Source organism: Leucopleurus acutus, assembly GCF_964270905.1.
Source record: "Leucopleurus acutus genome assembly, chromosome: 5".
NCBI classification, from domain to species: domain Eukaryota; kingdom Metazoa; phylum Chordata; class Mammalia; order Artiodactyla; family Delphinidae; genus Leucopleurus; species Leucopleurus acutus.
Genome location: NC_139147.1, coordinates 115,635,939 through 115,654,724, shown reverse-complemented (window position 1 = coordinate 115,654,724; position 18,786 = coordinate 115,635,939). Strand labels below are relative to the sequence as shown.

Below are 18,786 nucleotides of genomic sequence, written 5' to 3'. Positions count from 1 at the left end.
CTTACTTTTTTATTTTATTTATTTATTTATTTATTTTGCGGCACACGGGCCTCTCACTGCCGTGGCCTCTCCCGTTGCGGAGCACAGACTCCGGACGCGCAGGCTCAGCGGCCATGGCTCACGCGCCCAGCCGCTCCGCGGCATGTGGGATCTTCCCGGACCGGGGCACGAACCCGTGTCCCTTGCATCGGCAGGCGGACTCTCAACCACTGCGCCACCAGGGAAGCCCCTTAACTTACTCTTTTACTTGAGTTTAAATATGATCTGAGACCTGGCTTGGTAGAATCTCAGAAACTAGATCTAGAAACCCAAACTATATTTTTTCCATTTGTTTACTGCTTTAAACGTTTCTGAGGATATTCATGTCTATTATTTCTTTCCCAGGAATGTGGCTTATTCACTAGACCTTATCAAACCTCTTTAAAATCAATATTTTCCAAGAGCAGAATGGAACCTTTCGTGTCCTCATTTCTGTTGTTCTTGTGTATTTCTGATTTGATTGTTTTTCCTTGGTCCCTGAGACACCCTTTGCTTAATCTCTCTTTGGGACTATTGTCATTGAAGCCACACATTTTCTGTGTTCATATCTTTTCACACTCCTACGTCCTCACCTAAAGCCCTGAGGAGTTGTAGTCTGTGTAGCTTTTAGTTTTTCAGTCATTTGTTGGTCCAGTCACTGTTCCTTCCACCTGAAGCACGTAGAGGATGCCTCACATTCTGCTCACTGAGGACCACAAAGATGAACGAGGACGTTGTAGTCTCATCAACCTGGCAAATGCAGGTTGATTGCGTCCCATCGTGGTTTGAGTGTTGAAGAATCGAGTCTGTGGTTTCACGGATGTCTTCTTTCTCCTTCCTGGGTGTTAGCGATGCTTGTCAGGCCCCGGGCGCCCCATTTCTCAGCATGGCCGTCGGTTCATTCTGACTTCACCTCTAAGCATGTATCAGATCATCTGTCCTCACATCTTACTGATGCTGCCTATTCTGCTGCCCGACCTGGGTCTTCATCCCGAAGGGGAAAGCTTCCACGTCAGAGCCATCCCAGCCTTCAGGGGCTGGTTTGACAATAGGCACAGAGGGCACGAGGAGTGACATCTCATGGGCAGGAGTCGGCTCGAGAAATGCCGTCTCAGCAGGAGAGGGAGCTCGTGGGAGGGGAAAAGGGTGGGAATGGAGTGGAAGACGCACCCTCCTCAGAGGTCTCAAGCTGGTGGGCCGCAGACTCTATTTGTCCCACAGATATATTTTGTTTTCCTTGCATATAATTTTCTTTCTTTCTTTTCTCAGTTGTTAATGCTTAAAAATGAGGCAATTTCACATGAAATGCAGATTTCCAAGCTCTTTTGAAAAATCAGACCTTTGGTGGGATGTGGGAGAAGAATGTCAAAGATGATTGTTACAAGTATGGGACCTAAGCAGGTGGAATAAAGGAGCCGCCGTTTCCTGAGATGGGGAAGATTGTGAGCAAAGCAGGTTCGCAGAGGCAGGGACTGACCAGAGATCTATCAGGTGTATTAAGTTTGAGGTGCGTATTAAACATCCTGGTGAAAACGTGGAAGAGGTAAGTAGCTACAGGAGTTGGGAGTTCAGGAGAGAGACTGGGGGAGACATAGCTATGGAAGTGTCAGCATATAAGTGATATTTATAGCCGGGAGACAAGATGATATAACCAAGAGAGTGGTTATGATAGAAAAGAGTCCTGGAGACTGAGCCCTGGGACAGGAAAATGTGGAGCAACCAGGAACAAGAGCCCGAGAACAGCAAGGCAGGAGGAAACCCAGCAAAGTGAGGTGTTGCACAAGCCAAGCAAGAAAACGTTTCAGGAAGGGGAAGCGATCCCTCTGTGTCGGATGCTGTGATAGGTCAGGTAAGAGGACAGCTGAAAGGTGGCCCTGGACCTAGAATGTGGAGGTCACTGGTGACTTGGGCAGGGGCATTCCTGGTGGAGTGGTAGAGGACAAAGCCTGATTGCAGCAGGTGCAAGAGAATGGAGAATCGGAACTCTTCTGAAGCATCTTCTTTAAAAGGGAGAAGGGGGCTTCCCTGGTGGCGCAGTGGTTGAGGGTCCGCCTGCCGATGCAGGGGACACGGGTTCGTGTCCTGGCCCGGGAAGTTCCCACATGCCACGGAGTGGCTGGGCCCGTGAGCCATGGCTGCTGAGCCTGCGCGTCCGGAGCCTGTGCTCCGCAACGGGAGAGGCCACAACAGTGAGAGGCCCGCGTACTGCAAAAAAAAAAAAAAAAAAAAAAGGGAGAAGGGAAGTGGGTTGGTAGCTGGATGGGGGGGGTAGGATCAAGGGAGAGGGGGTGGGATGGGGGTGGTTTTTTAAAGATGGGAGAAGTTACAGCATGTTTGTTGTATTGATGGGAATGATCAAGGAGGGAGGGAGAGAGCACTAATAATGCAGAAATCTGGAGGGAAACTTGCTGAGTGACGTCCTCGACTAGGTGAAAGGGGATGCGTCCTAGTGCACAGGTGAAGAGGTTGGCTTCAGATAAGAGCTAGGGTGGTTGTGTGGGCACAGATGCAGGTAAGTGGCTGTATTTTTTTGGCTGAATGATTGAATGAATGAATGAGCAAGCCGTCAGCCTGGAGAGACCAAGAATGACACACTCCCCCTAGGAAAGTCTCCCTAGTGGCCTGGCATCATGAGGCTTTCCCTGCTACTTTGTGACTAGAGGCCAACCTGGTAGGTTGGCATAGTTGACTAGGTCCAAGTTGAGGTTATTAAAGTCTGGGTTTGAGTACTGTTGTTTTTGTGATTTCCAGGACACAGTTGGGAGGGTTATTTAGCTTGAAACGCAAGGAGAAACTGGGTGGGTCCCTGGAGGCCACCGTTGTTTGCTGCTAGGTAGCAGCTGTCTTCTGCTGATAGGAAAAGCACTTGCCCCATGGACCCCCCCCCCCTCACCAGGTCCACTCTCTGCATGACCGGCCCACCCCTTGGGCACTTGGGTTTATGACTCTTGATGTAGACTGTGAGTGGGTAAGAGGAGGAATTTTTGGGTGAGAGAGGAGAGGTGGCTGATTGGCTGTGGGGAAAGGTTCGTGTATAAGAGGGAGCCTGCGAAGGTACGAGAGTGAGTGGCCGCGGGTCAGAGAACGTGAGTCACTGAAATGGGCAGAGGGTGTTTGGCACGGCTGCCGTGTCTCCCAGGGAGGGGTCGCACCCGCAGTGCTGCGTCTCTCTTCCTTGGTACCTGATTGAACATGGCACACAGAGAGCTTCCTGAGAACTAAAATTGCTCCTCTGTGCACTGTCGTGGATTAGTTCCTTTTCTGCTCTGACCGGTTCTGTAGTCTCATCCACACGTTACCGGCCCCATTTCTCAACTGCTGAACTAGTCATGAAAATTCTATCTGATCTTTTGGTAACACCAGGTCACAGGGATTATTTTAACGGCTAACATAAGCACTATTATTGCTGGCTTGGGTTCAAACTATGTCTTGTGATCTGGACGTCACTTTTGAGATTCTATCAAGTTAAAATTAGAACACTTATTTTAAGAGACGTATGCAAGCTGAGACAAATCCCCATTAGTGGGTCAGAATGAATGGCTCTTCGTAAGTTAGAGACAATTGTGATATGTACCCGACTTTTTTTTTCCTGGCTGGTACAATTTGGTGGATAAATCAGGCAGTGAGTCAGTGAATCTTCTAGTTATCCTTGCTGAGAGTTGAGGTCAGTCGAACTTAATCTTCTGACATCAGCATTTCCCCTTCTAGTTCATCGGCCGCTTTGCTTTTGACTAAAAAGGTGAGATAAGTTCTGACTGTCGTACCTTTGGTGAGAGAGAGAGATACCACCAGAGCCATATCCTGGGTTACCCTTCTCTAAGAAACAGCCCCACCCCGGTTTGCATTTTAGGCTAAATTATTCTTTTAAGCAAGAAGTAATTTTCTCTTTTACTTATGACCTGTGCTCTTACTTATTTCATTTTGACCTGGTTATTTTGTATTTTTCATAAATGACTAAAGAATAAATTGATTGAAATGATAGAAAATGATTTTGAAAAACATCCCTCAGGGAACATGATTGTGACAAAAATAATTACATGAAATCCATATCTAGGTTAATGGAAACTCTAGATGCAAAAACTAAGACCTTTTGCTCCTCTTTTTGGCAAACAAAGTGTTTTATTACGAAAGCTAGTGGAGAAGGACGTTCAGGCTCCTTGGTTGTGTAAATAAACACCATTCTGTTTGTATAGTGAGAGCATAGTTAGATAAACTGTTTAACTCATAAACCTTCACCTGTGGCGGCCAGTGTTAGGCCTAATAGGGCTGCCCCTTGTATGGAGCCCAGGGCAGTCTTAGGTGGTTACCAGGAGCACCCTACTGGGTGACTGCCTTTTGCACAGCTGCCGAGAAGGTACGAGAGTGAGTGGCCGCGGGTCAGAGAACGTGAGTCACTGAAATGGGCAGAGGATGTTTGGCACGGCTGCCGTGTTTCCCAGGGAGGGGTCGCACCAGCAGTGCTGCATCTCTCTTCTGTCTTACCTTCCTCCTACCTTTCTGTCTGAGCTCCGTGGTTCCCACTCAGCAGCTGCCTTTCTTCCCCCCCTCAAAGGGCCCTTGGGCTGACCAGAACCTTCACATGCAGTGACTCACCAGGCCTGCTCTTCTCATAAAGCGTCCTTGCTCTGAAACTTGTTTTTCTCCCACCCCTGTTCATTCCCGTAGATCTGTCAGGTAGATGGCAACTTAGGTTCAGGTGACGCCCTCAGGACCTAAAAAACAGGTTCCTGTTCCTTACTGTGCAGAAATAGGGCTGACCGTAGCCTGAACCCGTGACACATGAAGCCTGTAAGCCCCAGCATCTTCCTGACTCCCTCGCGCATCTCTCTGCCGTCAGCCTCCTGAATCCTCAGGCTCTTCCTGGTCTGCCCCTCAGTACCCTGGCCCCAGTCATTTTCTCAAGAAACCTCTCACCCTGTGCATTTTGCGATTTGTTTTGTTGCTGGGATTTGGGGAGCTGTTGGGAAGGTACCTCACACTGTGCAGCCTGCCTCTGCTCACCTCTTAACCCTTCCCACCCTCCCCCCATCTTACTGGCACCCAAGGAATTCCTCGCCTTTGAGCAGAAAGGGCAGTTCTACCCACATTTAGAACCCTTTGAGATCTCAGTTCCTACCTCTAACAGACTTATGCTGACACATATATATGGAATCTAAGAAAAAAGAAAAAAGGTCATGAAGAACCTAGGGGCAAGATGGGAATAAAGACACAGACCTACTAGAGAATGGACTTGAGGGTATGGGGAGGGGGAAGGGTAAGCTGTGACAAAGTGAGACAGTGGCATGGACTAATATACACTACCAAATGTAAAATAGATAGCTAGTGGGAAGCAGCCGCATAGCACAAGGAGATCAGCTCGGTGCTTTGTGACCACCTAGAGGGGTGGGGTAGGGAGGGTGGGAGGGAGATTCAAGAGGGAGGGGATATGGGGATATATGTATATGTATAGCTGATTCACTTTGTTATAAAGCAGAAACTAACACACCATTGTAAAGCAATTATACTCCAATAAAGATGTTAAAAAAGAAAACTTAAAACCAAGACTGCTTGGTTGATGAAAGGACTGTCCAGTGGATAGAATTTTTCACGTTGTTAGGGTGGAATAGGTAAAGAAGGTAATTTTGAGAAAGGGGGTCCTTCCCCTGGCCACAGAAGGTGACAGTGATTTAGCATTAGAGAAGCACTTAGGCATGATGGATTCATGAAAGTAGAACCCAGGCCTGAGCCACAGTGAAGCGCAGGGTGTGGACCGTCCGCAGTGGTGTTCCTGTTGACATGCGAGGAGAAGGCCATGGGCCACGTGGGGAGGAATCCGCCCGGCATGAGGCCAGTACCCAGGGAGGTGGCAGAGGCCCCTGAGCCACCTCGGGGCACAGACAGAGCCAGAGGCTGAGGTGTGCGCTTCCGCCTCCCGCAGAGACTGGGCCGTCTTGCGGTGCAGGCGTGTTGGCCGCTTTGCAGTGGCATTCTTCTGTGGATTGGACCGTTGTGCCCTTCCTCTGCGTTCACTCTGGGAAGGCCCTTAGACGCTGCCCAGCACAGTCCAAATGTGGGTCCTAAGAAGCACCACCATCTGTTTCTTGCTCTTGTTTCCCCCGTTTCCCCCCTTTCCCCGTAAACTTTGTGCAAACTGTATCCCTCTGAGAACAGTCTTCAGACAGTGCTAAGTTGCTTGCTTTGTAGCTTTCTTTCCTGTTAATTACTTTCGGCTGCTCTGTCCTTGACCATACTGGGGGTGTTTCCAGGGCTCATTTCCAACTTTGATATTGACCGTCTGTAGGCAGGGAGTTAATCCGTGGAGGAACAAATGACACTCTCAGGTGATGTCCGTATGATTCTGGGAGTGTCTTACAAGTACAGCCTAGTTGTGGATGAGAACCTTGGCTCTGGAGCCAGACGGCTTGGGTGGAATCCCAGCCTTGTCACTCACCAGCCACATGATCCTAGACAAGTTAACTTCTTCCTGCCTTGGTGTCCTCGCACAGTTGTTTCTGGAGATTAACTGAGGTGAACCAGGCAGACGTTAACCAGTGCCTGGCACATGTGAGTGTTAGCTATTCCGATGACCACTGCTTCAGCAGATGTGAACTCTCGGGAGAGTGGGCTGGAAAGGAATCAAGTTCATGCTGTATTCATCTTTTATGCGGGCCTCTCACCGTTGTGGCCTCTCCCGTTGCGGAGCACAGGCCCCGGACGCGCAGGCTCAGCGGCCATGGCTCACGGGCCCAGCCGCTCCGCGGCACCTGGGATCTTCCCAGACCGGGGCACGAACCCGTGTCCCCTGCATCGGCAGGCGGACTCTCAACCACTGCGCCACCAGGGAAGCCCACTGTATTCATCTTTTATCTTAATTAGTGTTGCTACCTCTCATGGCTCTCATGTAATGACTGTGTGTGTGCTGTTTAAATTAGGCTCGGCAGGTCATGGCTTGAGACTTACTGGTCAGTTAATAAAGGAGACGCAAACAAGTGTTGTTGCTCCAGGCAGGGAAGTCAGGGCAGGAGGAGTGGGTGTCTGAGGAGGTGGAAGGGGCACCTCCTCTTTCACATGTGCTGTATTCTGGTTTTAGGCTTCCGTGTACCACTAGGATGAGGCAGTGCCTGTTGTCCCCGCCCACGCCCCCGCCCCACCAGCGCGCAGGTATCAGGTCTCTGGGATGGGTCCCCCCATCACCATTAGAACATTTGCTGAAGGCACGTCTCTTAATCCTGCTCATCTTCCTCAGCCTCGTCTGAAGCCTCTCCTGAAAACCTCCACCTGCAGTAATTGCTTCGACATGTCCATAGCCCTTAATGTCAGCACTGCCCTGCTGGCCCCGACTTGTTGCCTTGCTTGTGCTACTGTTTCTTATTTTTATGTAGATGACTCATCTCCGTGTTTGGATAAAGCCTCTTAGGGTCGCACGCTGACCACAGTATAGTGCCTTACACGTAACAGTTGCTTATTGAATTGACAGCCCTCTCTGTGCACAGATTTGAGCATTATGAGGTATCCTTTTAAGGATAACATTGAGAGTTCTTGTGTGTATATGTGCACAAGTGTGTGCATGTAAAATATACCACGTGTATAACATGGAGAGTAAGCTTGGGGATATCAGGTGTCCACTTCATCTTCAAAAGAAATGCACTGGAGGATAGTTGGTTATCCTTAGGAGGAAATTTACAGTAAGCTCTCTTCTTCTTGCATGGTTTTAGAGTAGCAGCATGGTAGGATGGTAAGAGCTTAGGTTTGAGAGAGGGGCAAAACTGTGCCGAATCCCGTCTCTGCCACTCAATAGCCATATGGCTCTGGGCACCTCACTTAGCCTCTAGGAGCCTCCATTTAACACATTAGTAAAATTTACCTGGCAGGACGATTATTCCCAAATGTGTCCTCAAAGAATTTGGGCCGCAAACATAGTAAACTGTCAGATAATGATAGCTATATGACAGGTCTGTGACATTAAAAACAAAACAGAAAAAACCTTTAGAAGATAAGAGTTACATGAATAGAGTTTGCATTGTTTTGAACTGTACGTCATGCTCAAATATTTCGGTTGCCTATAGGATAACTCCACTTAAAATCTGACACTTGAGCCCAACACCCAGGGATCTGTCCCATTTTACCTTTCCCTATCCAAGCTTCCTCTTCGGCTCTAATTGGAGGACACTTGGTCTGCTACACACATGCTCACCTGATACCTGCATCCCCCTGCCTACAATTCCCTGTATTAGCACCAGCTACCCAGCTCCTATCTGTTGGACAAATTTTAAGTCACATCCACTATCTCAGCACCTCCTGCCCCACTGACCTGAGCTTTCAGTGACCTTGCTTCTGAATTCTTAGGGCACTCACTGTTCCCATCTTCCTTTTGGCACTTGTATTCACCTTTATCATTATTTCGTTTCACATGTATAGATTTCCTCCCAGCCAGAACAGGACCATTCTTAAGTCTTACTCTTTTTATATTATGAGATAATATAAAAAGTGTGTTGTGTATTTAGTGAAATATAATGTATATACAAGAGGATATACAAAAAATGTTTAGTTTTTAAAACACCTTCACCACCCAAGTTAAGGATTGGAACATAACCAGTATCTTTGAAGCCCCTTTTCGTCTTTCTCATCACAGCTTCCCCTTTCCTCCCAATATAACCAATATCATGAGATTTACATTGATTACAGTTTTCTACTCTTTAAACAGTACTTTTTTGTTTTGTTTTGTCCTTATGTAAGTAGATTCATAGGTATGTGTTTCTATTTGAATTTGTATAATTTCTTTTTTTCAGCATATTTTGAAAAGTCATCCTTTTGCTATGTGATCTGGGTAGCTACAGTTCATTCAGTTTCACTGCTATATTGTATTCTATGATATGAATATACCAGAAGTTGTCCTTAAAACAAAAACAGAATGGATAACCATCCAATTTCAGTGACATTCAACAGTCAGCATGTATTTCTTGCTCATATGTTATTGAGTAGTCTGGGACAGCTCTGATCATCTCAGCTGAGTTTGGAGCCAGGCCACAGGTTTGATCCACATCTGTTGTGACTGTCTCATTCTTCTGGAACCAGCAGGCTACCCAGGGTACATTCTTCCGCTGGCAGAAGTTGCAGCTTCTCAGGGAGGCTGAGCAGAAACAAGCAATGCTATTTTAAGGCACACTGTCACTCTGCCCACATTTCACTGGTGAAAGCAAGTCATGCAGACATGCAAATATCAGTCAGGCAGGAAAGTGTACTCCCCCTGTGGAGACTGGGAAAAGGCACGAACACTTGCTGAACAGTAATCTAAAGTGTAGTCACTTCAGTTGCTTCCAGTTTATGACTATTTCAGACAGTGCTACTGCTGTGAACATTTTGATTATGTTTCCTGCTGCACACGTGTAAGAGTTTCTGTAGGGTATGTGCCTAGGAGCTGAGCGTCCTTCTGGGTTGTACAGTATGAGCATTTTCAGTTTTACTAGGTAATATCAAATGGTTTAACAAGTGGCTGTACCTCTGCTCTCCACGGTGGATCAGCGTTGGGTTGTTGCACTGATCCACTGCGACTTTGAGATTTTGTGTATACTTAACGTATAATTGAATAAGTTTAGAAGTCTAAAATTGTTTCAGTGAGCTCCACCTTTTTTCCAGCCACTGCTGCAGGATGGAAGGTGAACTGTCAGTGCTCAGAACCCACTAACCGCTTCAACTTGTGCTCGCTTGGCAGATTTGGTGCAAATGCCAAAGTTGTGCATTTCCTAGGACGAATCAAACCGTGGAATTATACTTACGATCCTCAAACAAAAAGTGTCAGAAGTGAGCCCCACGATCCCACTGTGACTCATCCAGAGTTTCTCAACCTGTGGTGGGACATCTTCACGACCAGCGTTTCACCTCTGCTTCAGCAGTTTGGCCTTGTCAAAGACACCCGCTCATATGTACACGTGGTAGGTTCTGTTTTTTTTCCTTCAGGTAATTTGATGCTGTATTTTTTAAAATTTGGTATAATGGTAGAGATGGAATATTTAGTGGTATTTTGAACAAAGAGATAAAGTAAGACTTTGTGGAAAGAAAACGATGTCCATCTTAGAGTGGAGAAATATTACCAGCAAAGATTAGAGCAGAAGTAGATTTTGTGGCAAATTTCAGTAGACCTGGGAGCAAAGGAAAGGTTTTTAGAGGTTTAGATGGATAGATAGATCTATATATAATATCTATATCTATCTATCTATCTATATATCCGTATGTTATAACTATAAAATTCTTAGCCCATTGTCCTAAGATTGTAAGATTATTCCCCCAAAAATAGTGGTTTACAAAAACAAAGAACGCCCCATTTCATGTTTTAGAAACTGCAAGTATTTAAATATACCTATTTTATTTTTGCCATCGTGTAGAAGAATATATTCCAAGTGAAAATTACAATAACATGAACATACAGCAAATACTTTTCTAGGGTTATTTTCATTTGCCATGTTTTACTCCTCTGGTTATATTGGATCTTGAAAAATAAATCTCTCTGTAAGAGGAAGATGACATTAACATTTACAGTAACAATTCTGACTTTAAAGGTCTTCCTCTGAGGTTTGTTCTTTTGGAAGAATTGGAAGAGGATGAGAAATTAAACTTTTATGTTGCATATTAAGATATAAAGAATAAAACTGGGCTTCCCTGGTGGCGCAGTGGTTGAGAGTCCGCCTGCCGATGCAGGGGACACGGGTTCGTGCCCCGGTCCGGGAAGATCCCACATGCCGCGGAGCGGCTGGGCCCGTGAGCCATGGCCGCTGAGCCTGCGCGTCCGGAGCCTGTGCTCCGCGGAGGGAGAGGCCGCAACAGTGAGAGGCCCGCGTACCGCAAAAGAAAAAAAAAAAGAATAAAACTGAATGGGTAAATTATAATCAAGTCTTAATAGATCAGTTAATTACCTTGGTATAATTATAAGAGACGATAAGGTTATAAGAGATCCTTCTCTTTGCTACGGTATAGATTTTAGCCATTTCACTTATGAGCACTTGTGCCAAAATATAAAAAGGAGAAAGGGAAAAATAACTACCACTTACGTTCTTACACTAATTGCTTTATATGGACCAGGAAATAATACTTACACAGTACTTGGAACATTGCCAGGTACATAGTAAGTGCTTAAAGATATCTATTCTTATTTAACCCTTATAAGCACTCTGTCAAGTAAGTATTATTTTTGTTAATATCCCCTTTTTATATATTAAAATTAACTGAGGCTTAAAGGAGTTAACATCCCTTCCCTTAGTTATGTAACAGACTAGTCAGTAGCAGAACTGGGACTCACATCCAGGTCTGAGAGACGGCTGTCCTTATGAAAGCACTGTGAGCAGAGGACTCTGCGAGAGGCTCCTGGTATCATTCCGGCGGCATGTGGAAGGCAGAGGCAGGGCTAATCCAAGGGAAGGACTTAACGTTGCCTCGGCTGTAATCTAATCCCGTGGAATCTACCCAAATACCTTGGAATTCCGGGATATTTAAATACATATATACTTATACCTACACATCTATATAGCAACAAAAACAGCTACTCAAACATTTTGTTCTACCATTTTCTCTGTTAAAAACAATACCTGTGTGTATTCATTTGCCTTCCTTTTTCTCTACGATTTCCAGTACTATCGCACCTGAGAGCTTTCTGAAGGATAACTTTCATGTTCTTTTATGATACTACTGAATTTAATTGCCTACCTGTATGTAATGAGAATCGAATTTAATGCAGAGTAGGTTTGCCCCATTTCCTGCACATTTACCTTGTTCCTTCCACAACCCAAGGACTGAGGGTTATGAATCAAGGGAAGGTGAAGATGGGAAATGAAGACTTAATCAAAACTAAGCAAAGTAACAGAAGCTGCAGGAATAGATACTACTTGGTAATAAGCTTGAACAGGAAGATAAATTTGGTGTATGGCTCAGACCGTTTAGCTCTCGCTTTTATAATGCGACAGCTGTGTATGTGGTGCGGCTCTCTGCTTAGGTTCTTTCTGAAGTGTAGCTTCTGAGGTATCATTTCGTTTAAGTTCTCAACCTTTCTGAGCCCACACAGATCAAGAACTTATCGTGAGACTTGTGTTCCCTTGTCCATCCATCTTACACTTTCTAATGAACTGTTGCAGCTTTCAGACTTGGTCTATACACTGGCTTTCTCTTGTGGCTTCTGTAGAAAGGTATGCAGAACTTAAACATTAACCCTACCCAATTAATTTGTTCTCCCTATGTTTTCACCGAGTCAAGAAGTCTTCATTTTGTTAGGAAAAATATCATGATCCTTGTATTTGTGTCTTGTTTTGTTTCATGTAATACTTTTCAGTTTTTGCTACCTTGCATGATAATTCATCCTGGTTCTTCTCACCTTCTTCAGTTTACTGCATTCTTTAAAATGGTCTTTCAGCTCTAAAGGAGTCTCTGATTATTCTCCCCTTTCTAGGAAAATGTCTCAGGAGCCATATCACAGCTGTCCCTTGGGGAGATCCCGGCTACGGCACAGCCTTTTGTATCCTCAGAAGAACGGAAGGAGCGGTGGGAACAGGGCCAGGCTGATTACATGGGAGCAGATTCCTTTGACAACATCAAGAGGAAGCTGGACACTTACCTCCAGTAGAAACACTGCCCTTTTCCGTGGACACATCCACTTCACAGGCACTTGTTTCCGATACTTAGTATCTAGAGCTGGGTTAAGAAAGGTCTGTTACAGTTGTTAGAGGCTTTCATTAAAATCCATCAGATGTGGGTGGGGGGTCTTGCAGGACAACTGGTGAGAGCTGGGCAAAAGTTAAGTAGCAATTCTGTTACATGAACGACAGTTCTGCCTTTTAACCCTCAGCTTGTATTTCAGAAATTCTCAGTTATGCCGATTGCCAACGTACATGGTAAGGGACACTCAAATCTTAAGCGGTTAAGATGGCTGTTATCAACTCTTAAAAAATGTGCCAAGCCAGGCTCCAAATCAGTCTCCCTTCAGATGGGGACACAGCACCTGTCTCTTGCTTGCTTGTTGTACCCTTCACTAGACCTGCATTTTAGAATCGCCCAGAGGCTGCCAGAGTGATTGTAATTCTGCTTTCAGGTAAAGACAACCTATAAGAACACTGCTGAGTGACTCATAAGCATATCAACAAATGGTGTTAACCCATTTTATTTCCTAGTCTTAGTGTCTGAAGATGTTCACCAGTTTTCTATGTACAGTAAGGCGGCATGCTAAAATGCTTTCGTTCAGTTCTGTATATCTGAAAACAGCAGTGTGATGGTTACCTACAGTGGCACCTTGTATGAAAAATAAAGATTTCTTGACATATCTTGGTCGTCTAATTCAATTAAGGGCACCCACTCCCCTTGAAAAAAAAGTATTAGGGAATTTTTCAGAATTTGTAGAATTTGTGTTTTAAAAACCAGTGTAAAACTTGACACTGAAATACATGCTTTAAAAGTTGGTTTCTAGATATCAAGAGATATCTGCATCTCGTGTTCTCCAGTGATGGTGATGGATCTAATAGATGGAGGAAAGGAAGATCAAATTAATCTGTCACCCACATTTCTGTATGAAGTGGGTATTCACATTTTAGAGTATTGTAACCTTAAAATCATCGTAGGTTCATTGTCAGTCTCTAAACATACTCGATAATCTTTCAGGACTGTTACAATCAGTACCAGACCCAACATCTTCTAGCATTTTTATCCACGGCTTAGAATGATAGGAGTATAAAGCATATTTATTCAATGTACAGGTGATTCTAGGTTGCAAGGATGGCAAGCTAGTGAAGGGTATGATCTAAAATGTCGTTTTAAAACTGAACTGAGTAATCAGAAGTCATTCTGTTGAAGAAAGCAAGAGAGACCATGACAAGAAACTTTAGAGGTTTAACTGGCCAGAAGCCGCAGTGGCTTTTAACCTTCAAGATCACCTTCCTTTATTTCCACAATAGCCTATTGGTTACACAGGTCAGCCCTATTCAATAAGGGTGTGAATGAATATACAGGGTATGGAAACCTGGAGGGCAAGAATGGATGGGGAGGGGGTGGGCAACTTGGAGGCTGGCTACCAGAAGAGCTTAAGAAGAACCTGAGGACTTACCTAAAATTGTAAACTGTTAAATGACAAATGATTTCTGAAGATAAAAGAAGCTATGATTATTTGGACTGTGGAATATGAGTTGCTGTGATCTTCAAAGTACGTGAAGCACTACCAGAGATTTAAGTGCCTCTGCGTGTCAGGTGCCATGGTACAAAGACCCTCAAGATACTCCTGACCCAAGAGTCTCTGCACTGAGAGGTATGAGCTAAACTCTTCCAATGAGAATCCAATGCATAGAAGAACCTGGCTAAACGGAAATTAAATTCATTACAGTGTAATTTGCAAGTCGTACAAATAGAGTCTGTATTTCTGGACAATCTATTTGTGCCTAATTTTAAAGTTCATTTCAGCCCTCGGTTGCTTTCACAGTCTCAATGGTCATAAAGATGTATCTGATTTCAAGGAAATACTTGAGCTTATTCCAGAAATTACATCTACCAAAGCATTAATTCAGTCATCTTAGTTTCACATCAAACACAATTTGAGTTGACATATATATTTAAGACAGACAACACAAGAATTCACTGAACAAGCACTTAAGTACTGACCATATCACACCTATGATGGACATTAGAAATATAGGAGTGTACGAGACAGACATAGTTCCTTATATTCTAGTAGGAAACAGACTGAAAGAGAAATGAACATATATAATTGCAAATTATGCTAAATAAAGTACACTGACAACAGGGAAAGTCCAGCTTTAGGGCAGTCAGGAAAGACCTCCTGCAAGATGATGATTAAGCCAGAAAGAGAGGCTCTGAGGTAGCCAAAAGGGAGTGAGGAGAAGGAAGAATATTCCCTTCAGAGGAAATTGTGCGAGCAGGCGAGAACTTGGTGGAAATAAAAGCTTATAAAACAGGATGGAGAGGTATGTATGCAGTGGCTTCATAGGTGAAGGTGTGGGCTTTGGATTTTACTTTAAATTCAACAGCAATTGATTGAAGTTTTATTAATGTAATTTATATTTAACTTTTTATTAACAGGGACCTATAGAGACATACAAAGGTAAGCAGAATAGTATAAAGAACCCCCATCACCCAATTTCAACAACTGTTTCATCTGTATCCCCACCAACTCTTCCCGTACTAGACTATTTGGAAGCAAATCCCAGATTAAAAATTTCATATTCCCATATATATCTTTAAAACATAAGGACTTCAGAAAATTATCTCACCAAGAAGCTATTAATTCCAAATGTCCTCCCTTACTTTGTGTTTTGTTTCCACTTTGATCATATTAAGATCCAAGTAAGGCCCATACAGTGCAATTGGTTGATTCCGTCGTGTTTCCTAACCCTCCCTTCTTGTTTGTTGTTGCCTTGCAATTTATTTACTGAAGAAACCAGATTATTTGTCCTGTCTCCCACATTCTTCACTTTACTGATTGCAATTTGACATGTTTCCTTGTATTCTGTATTTCTTATAAACTGATTTAGAGGGCCAGTCAGATTAAGGTGTGATTTTTTTGGGGGGGGGGGCAATACTTTATATGTTGTTAGGTACTTCCAAGCCTCCAGTTACCTTATGATCTTAACTGCCATTGATGATCATTGCCTAGATACAGTATCTCGCTGGGGTTGCAAAATGGTGATACTCTCATTTATTAGCTGAAATATTTCTATATACTTCCATTCATCAGTAATTTGGTTACCCTGAGGTTGTTTCTATTAAAAGGGCAGGATAAATGCTTGATTCTCCCTTCACTCACTAGTTAGTATATAAAATAAGGAACTGGTTTAACAGTATCCTCCAAAGGTGGTTTGGAGGGGGGTTATTCTAGTATCATTATGAATTAATGAATTTTAATATAGTTTGTTCAATTCATTGCCAGTCCTTCTTAAAGAGAGTCTAATTGTCTTACCTTTGTGATTTACATTTTAAAAACATTGGTTCTGCAGCTGGTGGAAAATAGCTTAAATGAGAACAAGAGCTGATGGGAAGGCAAGTTAGTTTAATAGTGGTCTTGGAGAGAGACAGTGGTAATCCAACATACCTTCCACCAGGGTGAAGGCAGTAAAGCTGCTGATGGATTGGAGATGAAGAGAGAAGAGAAAGGAGTAACTGAAACTAGAGGCTTGAGCAACTGTGTCTCCAACCTGGCTGCTCCTGAGAAACACTGGACACCTTGTAAGTACAGTTTCTTGGGCCTCATCACTATAGATTATGAATCAGTGGGCCTTGGTTGAGGTCACAGTATCTCTACTCCAAGTAACTATCAAGCAATGACTGTGACCCAAATGACATTTGAGAACCACTTGATACATTAAGAAAGTGTTTACACTGAACACAACAGGGAGTCAGGGTTCTTAGCAGAAGACGCCTGGAAAGGTGAGGTGGTGTTACACAGCAGGGGACTCAACTGCTGACCAGTCAAGGCTTTCCAGAGACAAACTCGGCTCCTTGAGTGATGCAGGAAACATTATCATAAACAACATCTATAAATACAATTGTATAATGTCTACCGTTTAATGTCACTGAAACTTGGGCCATGAAGCTAAGTAAGACTTGGCTTCTCCTTAAATAAAACAGTCTGCCACAGTTTGCTTTTTTTTCCTCTGCTTATTATTACAAAGAGATTACTATTTTTATACTTGGGTATGTTATTTGATAACTTATTTCTCTGAGTTTCTGATGCTGAAATTCAATCTCCTTTAAGTGAAAATCTGTAAGAAAGCAAAAAGGAAAGACAATGTTTATTAGGTATTTATAGCTTAATTTTCATGTCAGTCCTATAATGTATATACAGTATTCTCATTTTGCAGATAATCAGAGAATAAGAAAGGTAAATAATCTGCCAAGGACTTTGATTCAGATTTGTGTATGCTCTAACTCTAAAACTATGCTCTGCATTAAACAAATGAGTGATCAAAACAGACAGTGAGATCAGAGAAATGGGCAGAGATCAGAGTAACCTCTGTATGTAATCAGAAATATAAATGCCAGAAATCTAGGAAGTAACACAAATAATGGAAAAGCTTTCAGTTTGCTTGCTATGAAGATAAGGATAATGGCCTTGAAACAGAACGTGGGAAATACCTTTTACAAATGCTTTCCTAAATAGGCTGCCTGAAATTGTAATATAAAAATGGGTAAGAAAATTCAAGGGGAGAATTGTCATGAATTTTGGCTTGGACACAGTTCAGCTTCACAACGTATAGACTTTGTATCTTAAAAGCCTATACAGGGGGAAAAAAAAAAAAACTATGCAGAATTATCCTGTTTTCACAGTTGTTTTATTGGTCCACAAGAGGGAAAATTTCTGTTATATGACTATGCTGCGATACTGTGATGTATTCAGGGTCAACATCCCTTTAGAGATAAGGGCTCCAGACACCTATACTAAGACACTCAACTCTTGTGATTTACTTATTCTGTGTTCACTTTTCAGTTTTTGAAGTTTCTTGACGTCCAGTCTATCAGCTACCACTGCTCCCTACTGTCTGCCTAAAACAAAAATAGGGAAAGAGGCAACTGTTCAATAACAGGGCCTTTGAACACTAGTCCTTTTCTACTGAGTCAAGTATATGGATTTACTGAAATCTGTTATTTTAGGTGGTCAGAAGCCTTTTTTGGCTTCTTGGCCCCTGGCTGAGATGAACAGAAACCTAGTCTTCAGATACCTAATATTGCCTTATTGTTGTGGCCAGGTAATATGCAAACTGAACAAGGAAGTGTATTTTGGAACTCTCCATCTGTATCACAAGAGACCACAAGACTCAAAGCCTTTTTTTTAAAATTGAGGAACGATATCAAAGCATCAGACTGGGGGGTGGGGAGGAGAATTAAACATATCATCTGGTGTTAACTTTTTTTTTTGCGGTACGCGGGCCTCTCACTGTTGTGGCCTCTCCCGTTGCGGAGCACAGGCTCCGGACGCGTAGGCTCAGCGGCCATGGCTCACGGGCCCAGCCGCTCCGCGGCATGTGGGATCTTCCCGGACCGGGGCACGAACCCGTGTCCCCTGCATCGGCAGGCGGACTCTCAACCACTGTGCCACCAGGGAAGACCTGGTGTTAACTTTTTGTGTCCCTATTTTGTATACAACATAAGAGATAAAAGCTCTAAACTGAAAAGGCTTACGTAATTTATTTTAAATAGTATTTAGTAAAGGCTGTTAACTTTTGGAAGGAAAGTGACAAATTTACCATAGGAAAAAGCATATAATATGCATAAAAGAGGCTGAGAAGTCATTGAATTAGACTAACAGATTCTTTTTCCTTCCCTGATCTTCCAAGGATACTCCTTAATTAAGGTGAAGTATTAACTTTTCCATGCAAAGTTGCACAATTATACTGCAAAATCTGTTCCAGGGAGCCTAAAATACCAAGGGTCACTTTGTAGGATGTGTAAATAGGCAACATTAACTCAGATTACAAGAACATACGTTTGTGGAGGTGATCAATATATCCTTATTTTTTAATCCCATGAATAATGGTGGATATAATAGCCTTTGACTATAAGTCAGATTTGCCTACACAAAGGACAGATTTATGCCTTTGGAGATGAGCTCCAAGCTTGATCGAGGTCTGTGATTCATGCATAAAATCAATGTTTTATCTTAATTCTTGCTTTCACCTGTACCTCCAAGAAACATATGAAGTGGCCTTCACTAGACCATTTCTCATGAAATATTTAACTTACCTTTATCAATATATTGATACCAGTGCCAAGAAAAAAAATTTTAAATCCTACAAGGTACTATTAGGGAAT

At 43.4% G+C, this 18,786-nt stretch overlaps 1 protein-coding gene across 1 annotated transcript in view; it reads left to right on the top strand.

Annotated features, from left to right (window-relative positions):
• The window catches only part of GYG1 (glycogenin 1), a gene marked incomplete at its 5' end in the record, with an annotated part of 37,815 nt that extends 24,530 nt beyond the window's left edge, over positions 1–13,285 (top strand). Inside the window, 2 exon segments of the mRNA XM_082839937.1 lie at positions 9,710–9,929; positions 12,431–13,285. Coding sequence (XP_082696063.1) covers positions 9,710–9,929; positions 12,431–12,604 — 394 coding nt within the window. The 3' untranslated portion in view covers positions 12,605–13,285.
• Between the last annotated feature and the right edge of the window lie 5,501 nt (positions 13,286–18,786).